At 39.3% G+C, this 7,319-nt stretch overlaps 1 protein-coding gene across 1 annotated transcript; it reads right to left on the bottom strand.

Moving 5' to 3' along the window:
• Nucleotides 1-1,355: 1,355 nt before the first annotated feature.
• Nucleotides 1,356-3,447, bottom strand: LOC110895661 (F-box protein CPR1). Its single transcript, XM_022142984.2, has 2 exons — nt 2,194-3,447; nt 1,356-1,596 (listed from the first exon to the last, which is right to left on the bottom strand). Exon 1 carries the CDS (start codon nt 3,369-3,371, stop codon nt 2,223-2,225), a length of 1,149 nt encoding a protein of 382 aa, XP_021998676.1. The 5' UTR covers nt 3,372-3,447; the 3' UTR covers nt 1,356-1,596; nt 2,194-2,222.
• Nucleotides 3,448-7,319: the final 3,872 nt, after the last annotated feature.

Below are 7,319 nucleotides of genomic sequence, written 5' to 3'. Positions count from 1 at the left end.
AAACAGAAAAAAAAAATAAAAACAGAATATATAAACTGAAAAATAAATAAAAACAGAAAATAAATAAAAAAAACTGCAAAAAACAGAAAAAAAAACAGAAAAAAACGGAAAAAAAAAAACACAAAAAAACGGAAAAACAGAAAAAAAAAGAAATTTAAAATATATACCTGTAACCGGGTCCTCCGACACATCGATCCAAGCGCGGGTTAACGCATACTCCTCATCGGACTCCCACGATATCACTTTTTTTTTTCGCTCGGGTGGTGGTTTCCGCTTTCTTTTTATGTGGCCGTTTTCCTTTTCCTTTTTGCGTCTCCGCTACTTCGGGTTGTGTTTCCGGAACAACATCGGGTTCGTGTAGTGGGGAGCCGAAAGCTTGAGCCGACCCGAACGCTTGAGACGACCCCATTCCATCGGTGTTTTGATTCGGGTTCCACCCGTAGAGATTCGGGTCCCATGATAGCGGTTGGTTCAAAAGATTCATGAACCCGGGATTTCGTTGATTGTAATCGAGAAAACCGGAGCCGAAAGGGTTGGGTCGAGTGGGAACTGGCGACACGGGGCGAGTAGGATTACCACTTTGGTTTGGGTCCGCACTTGATCGGGGAGGAATGAAGCCACGGTTGAATGGATGCATTGTATAAAAAATTTAAGGATTTCTAAAAAATTGGTAGAGAGAAAGAGTGTTTGAGTGTGTGTGGATTTAAAAATATAGGAAAGGGGTATTATTTAAAGGAAAGTTTGAAAATAATTGAATTTTTTGTTTTTACATAAATGACCGTTTACAACGGTCAAAAACAAACAAACACATTCAAATAACGCCGCTATCCTCATCGCGCCTCTCAAAATTTTTGGGCCATACCGCCCTTCGTGGCGGTGTTCTTGGACGCTTTCCGGCGCTATGTGGGTTCATACCGCCCCACTACACACTGTCATTCCAATCTCCTTTTGACTCTAAAATCATGTTTGTTCCAATCCCTGGTTCGTTCATCATGACATTCAGTCCAACCAAACAGACTGATACGACATGGCAAGGGAATGGTAATGACTAATTCAATAATCATGATCGTTCCAATCCCTGGTTCGTTCATCATGACATTTAGTCCAACCAAACAGACTGATACGACGTGTCTAGTCCACGTCCCATACACCCCGTTTCCATGTCCATGTTCTACTGCATTTCTTATATTGTTTCCTAGTTGTGTGCTAAGTGGTCATTCCAGTTCAGTTGTTTCCTCATTACTAGTTTATTTTCTAAATGTAGAGGCTATACAATTGCTAAGGTAAAAAAGATTTGTAATATTTCTCTTCTTCTGGTCAAATTCTTTTTGCTAAAAATTACCATATCACAGACCTAGAGTTTTAATTCTTCTATATTAGTGCTATAAAATCCAAATTCATGGTTTTAAAACATAAGTTTTTAATAAGACCCTGTGCTATTCCAATCATCTTTATAAAACGACCCGATCATATCATAATCCATATACACTTGAAGCTATTTCTTAACTCTTCTTCTTCCCCACATGACACGCACTATTATGCTGATGAGAGATGAACAACTTCCCAACTTCCTCAAACACTTTTTCCACCAGATACCTGAAAACAGAAAGCATATACAGAGAAATCAAGAGATGCCGTAAAAAAGCAATTCAAAGACATCGAGTCAGCAACAATCGAAGTAATTAGACATTTAGTCAGCTAATCTGGAACATAATCAATAGTCTGATCAAGCAATGTGATCAAAAAAGCAATTGAAAGCCATTGATTCAGAAACTATTGAAGTATCTAAACGACTAATCTGGACCATAATCACTAGCCTGACCATGAAATCAGAAAATGCAATCAAAAAGCTATTCAAAGTCATCAATTGAAGTAATCAACCAACTAATCAAGACCATAATCACTAGCTTGATCAAGAAATGCCATCAAAAAGCAATTATAAGCCATCAATTCAGAAACAATAAAAGTAATTAAACATCTAATCTGGACCATCATCACTAGACTGATCAAGAAAAGCCATTAAAAAACAATACAAGTCATCAATTCAGCAACAATAGAAGAAATTAAACAACTAATCTAGACCATAATCACTAGCCTGATCAAGAAATGCGATCAAAAAGCAACAATCAAAGTACACAATTTACTACATTGAACGTATAGGGATTGAAGACTAATTAGAGAAAATGAGATTACCTTCTTCATAAACTATAATAACAGGCTGATCAAAGCAGAAGTAGTGTTTCCGTGTAGGAATACACAGAAATATGTCTTTCACTAATCCCAAGATTTTTGATGGAGTTAGAGTAGGGTTCATAAGCAGCAAGTGTTCTAACGAAGCCAGGATGAGCTCGCAAGTCGACTAAAGCTTCACCGGTCATCCTAAAGCCCCTTACAGAAACCATCGATCCATCTGGTGAGTGACCGCCGATAGTGAAGAGCTTTTCAAACAACTTTGGAACACCATCCTCCATCCTCCATACATGATAAACCAGTTTATAGTCCTCTAGACCGCCTTCAATCACAACAAGGGACTCCCTTAGCTTAAACAGAGACAAAGTAACATGAGTGTGCGCTAATCTACCCGGAAGCTTCACTTCTCCAACCTCTTCACTCGTCAAATCAAACGAAACAATCAAGTTATCACACCCATGTCCACCGTCAACCCTATCACTAGCAAGCCCACTAGCTAGCCAATAAACAACTCCACCTACAACCACCTGTTCCCCAGTACTAAATCTAACAAACTTACTAGGTACATTGCCGCTATACGCACTTCTCCAAACCCCTGTGCTTAACGTAAACACCTCAACTTGCCATGGGACCGCATCTTCCATATCTATATCTGTATCTATCTTTATCTGAACAATCTTCGGGTCCTTAGTCTCCCGACAAACCCCAAACCCTAAAACGGTTCTATACCACTCAATCTCATCATCAGCCATATCAGGCAGAAGAACATCAACCGCTTTCCTAATAGAAGGATTCCAAATAACCGCTTTTCTGTCGGTTTTACTGAACACGGTTTTACTGAACAAACAGAATAATCCGTGAGAGCTGTCAACAGTGGTATAATGATTACCCATATTAACTACTAATTGGGGAAGAGTTACAAAAACCTTATGTTTGGGGAAAGTATCAGTATCATCATCGTTGTCAGCAATTGAAACATATTTTAGCTCGAGATTAAGAACGTCTTGATACCTTACGAGCAGATGTTGCTGTTGTTGTTGCTTGATATGATTAAGAATGAAATCGGGACTGTCGATCAGTGACTTCCATGCTTTGCAGACCGATCGGAATCGAATCAAGGGTTCCACCGGAAGCTTGTTGATGATTAGCTGTTGGAGTTCGAAGGGAATGTTGTCTGACATTGTGATTTTGATCTAGGGTTTACAGAGAAATGAACTTTCTTTCTAGGGTTTATGAAATAGAAGATGCGTTTTGTTATTTCAGAAGCAAAACGACACCGTACTGGTTAAAGCCGTTAGAACCTGATGTTGGTAGGCCCAATTATTTAAGTTAAGCCCGCGAGTCCATACCTCTAAACATTTCGGTCTTTTTAGCAACCGGTTCGGTTCAGTTAAACGACCCAGCTGTTTTTTTTTATTTAAAAAATCGTTTTCTACTTGTTATTATACATTTTTTTCAACGTTAAAACCATCTATAGGTAAAAAAAATCAGTTATCCTAAAATCGGTTAAAAAAATATAACCTGGCAATGTTTTGAGAAATGTGACAGTAATGTAGAGTTGGGCGGGCATGCAAGAAACGTACCACAATTCTTGCACCGAGCTTTTTTACTACCATTCGTCATTTCGCATAAGTTGAAATAATTTTGGATCGCTCATCGTCTTTTGGATACTCTTCACGCTTACATCACTCGAGGAACTACCAACACCAACCGAATCATGACCACTCGAGCTAGCTACTCAACGTATAAAAGTTTGAACGTTCTTTTGTTGTTTTTGATTTCTTAAGTGTTTATTCTTTAGTTTGGAAGAGTTTGTGACTAACCCAATACACAAATATATACACATGTTATGTGGGTGAAATGGTTAGAAAAACCAATCTATCGATTCTATAACGACCATAACGTTGTTTTCCATCGGCTCTATAATGTTAAATAACAACTACTTTGGCTAAAAAAACAAATAAATTGGTTAACCAGTTAAAGGGGGTTAGAAAACCAGTTAAAAACCCGATTATTGCTGAAAAATCCCAAACTGGTTACTAACTCATAGTTAAAAAACCCATCATCGGTTAATCCTCTACCGGTTACAAATTGGTTATGGTATCGGTTACTAACGGTGTTGGTTAAAAAGCCGGTTATTGTGTGCACCACTAGATGCCATAGCTTTGCGAATTTTGTCACTTTATATCATTAGTCTATTAAGTGGATGCAAATACAATAATTTTCATTCCATCTTTTGTTTTATTTAGAGTGAATTTCAAGTTTTGTCCTTTATCTTTATGTTGGTGCACTTGTGTCTGTACTTTGTCTGTATTCGGTCTGTATGTAAACGATGTCCTAAATCAGTCTGTAAGTTGACCAAGTCAACTATCCTCCTAGTTTGACTTGGACAACATGATGTTGTCTGGATCGAAGGATAGCCTCGAAGGATACTGCTAATCCTTCGAGGTGCTCGAAAGATATGGTTCGACCATGGTTCGACCATTAGGCATCGAAGGATGATCCTTCGATGTCCATGCTGATCTTTCGGACACATTGTCATCGACAGATGATCCTTCGGACCATCTATCGATCCTTCGACCAAGACCTGTTATGTATGGGTATAAATACCCATGCAGTGTGTTAGTGTTAGAGAGATGCACATTTGGAGAGTTAGAGAAACTCTGCTAAAAAACACACACACACACACACTTTAGAGAGTTTGCAAACAAGATTGTAAACATTGTGCTTGTAACCGTAAACCTTCATACGTATTAATACAGTGGTGTTAATCGGTGAACTTTGTGTGTTCTTGTGTTTGTTCTTGCATCATCCCGGTTTGCCCGCTAGCTTGGATTCCGCACTCGCTAGTGGGTTAGTATAACAAGGTTTAGGTTTGTTCTCGATCCTCCGAGAAAAGGGACCTACAAGTGGTATCAGAGCCTCGCTCTTTACCTTGTTTAAAACCGGTTTGTTCAAGATTCTTGGTGTGTTTGGACACTTGGCTTAGCACCCGTTTTTGGTAGTTTTCTGCATAAAAACGCGTACTAAACCTATCGGGAGTGTTCGGGGTCGGTTTGGGTAACATAAAAACTGTTTTTGTGAAACTTTGATTTTTCCGGCCGTATTCCGATCATCTTTCCGGTGACTGGACTTGGGGATAAGATTGCCTTTTTGGGTAAACTTTTTGAAAGTCAAAAAGTTGGTGAAAAAGTTGTTGACAGAAACATCCTTTCTGCCGAAAGTTGGCTCACCAACCACATCAACTTTTCACCAACCTGTCGTACTTTGTGTCAGTGTGTCAGAGCTGTCGAAAGATATCCTTCGACATCGAAAGATATCCTTCGACATCTTTCGATCAAAGGCAGCTCGAAAGATAAGCATCCTTCGAGTAGTCTTTCGAAGTCTAAGGGTTATCCTTCGTAGTTGGAATCTTTTCGAAAGTTGGTTGTCCGAAAGATAAGGATTCATCTCGAAAGATAAGGATCTTTCATTGTGAATCTTTCGAGATCAGTATTCGAAAGATATAGATCTTTCGAACTGTGAATCTTTCGTGATAATCAGTCGAAAGATAAGGATCTTTCATTGAGAATCTTTCGAAGGCTTTGCTCGAAACTCAACAGTAATCTTTCGATCACTGTTGATCCTTCGAACAAGTCTTGATCTTTCGATCAGATTGTATCCTTCAATTGTTGTCTGTTTGCTGTTAACAGTTTGTGGTGTGTAGGTTATTTGTTAATTTTTGATCAAAATGAGTTGCACAAGTCCTTGGGATTGGAGTACGGATCCACAACCAGATCTGAAACAGATGTCGATGGCTGAATATATGACGAGTGCCATTCCAAAACAACAACAATCAATAAGTTCATGTCAATGGGCTTTGGTTTCCAATCAAAGTCAAAGTCTTCAGAATCTTCTGATTAGTGAAAGTGAAACGGGCAGTAACAATCGTCCACCAAAGCTGAACCACATGAACGATTTTCCGTCATGGAAAGGCCGCTTTCACACATATGTTCAAGGACAAAGCACCGATCTTTGGATGTGTTTTGTCAATGCATTCAACGAAAGTCTTGAAAGTAGAGCATCCACTTCAGAAGGTTACGCCAACATGCTTGAAAATGACAAGAAGGCTTATGAATTGGAGAAAAAGGCCTATGCCATACTTACTCAAGCACTCAACAAAGACATCTACCATCAGTTTTCATATTGCAAGACCACGAAAGCATTGTGGGATGCCTTAGTTGCTAGAGGAGAAGGCAATGCAGCTGCTCGAAAATCTAGGCATGATTTGTTGAAGAAAGAATTTGAATCCTTTCAGTTCTTGGAAAACGAGACTCTGAATGATATGACCACACGTTTCTATCATTTGATCAGTGAAATGTGTGCTTATGGGGTGGCAGCTACTCAACAAGACATGGTGAATAGGTTTGCTGACGCCCTACCCCCAAAATGGAGTTCGTTTATTGAGTTGTTGAAGCATACTAAAGCTCTAGATGAGATTAACATCTATGAGTTCATTCAGAAGCTGGAACATAAAAATGATGAAGAAATTAGGAAAGCAAGGCGTGCTCCAGCCCCTCAGAATACAGAAATGTATTTGCCTGGTTTTGGTCCTTCAGCTAGTTCTGTTCAGCAACCGAAGCTTCAAACTGCTTTTGTGTCCAATACGAGTTCCTTTCCATTTTCTCAATCAACAGCTGCTCCACCACAACCTCAATTCGATCCGAGGTCCTATATTCCTGTTCCAACACAGCCACAACCACAACCTCAACAACAACAACAGCAAGCTCACTATACAAGCAATCCTCAACCTCAACCTCAAAGTCATCACACAATCCGAGTCGACAACTCAAATCTTTCACACCTTAGCATTGAAGTTGCTAAGGAACATATGGAAATTATCAACACCATGGTCAGTGCTTACTGTGGTTTGGTAGCTGGTCAGCTTGGAAACATCAACATGACCAATGAAGATTATGATCAGATCGACAAGGAAGAAATGGAGTTGATGGATATTAAATGGGCTTTTGCTAGTGCGGTTAGAAGGGCAAAAGATTTCATGGCGAGAACTGGAAGAACTTCGTTGGAAGGAAAGAAAAACACGAAGTATGGGTTTGATATTAATGCCGTCACGTGCTTTAATTGTGGCG

Source organism: Helianthus annuus, chromosome 12, assembly GCF_002127325.2.
Source record: "Helianthus annuus cultivar XRQ/B chromosome 12, HanXRQr2.0-SUNRISE, whole genome shotgun sequence".
NCBI classification, from domain to species: Eukaryota; Viridiplantae; Streptophyta; class Magnoliopsida; order Asterales; family Asteraceae; genus Helianthus; species Helianthus annuus.
This window is presented reverse-complemented; position numbering and strand designations above follow the sequence as displayed.

Bases quoted from the DNA above. Each gene is read 5' to 3' on its own strand.
- LOC110895661 (XM_022142984.2), bottom strand. From the start codon at position 3,371: ATGTCAGACAACATTCCCTTCGAACTCCAACAGCTAATCATCAACAAG.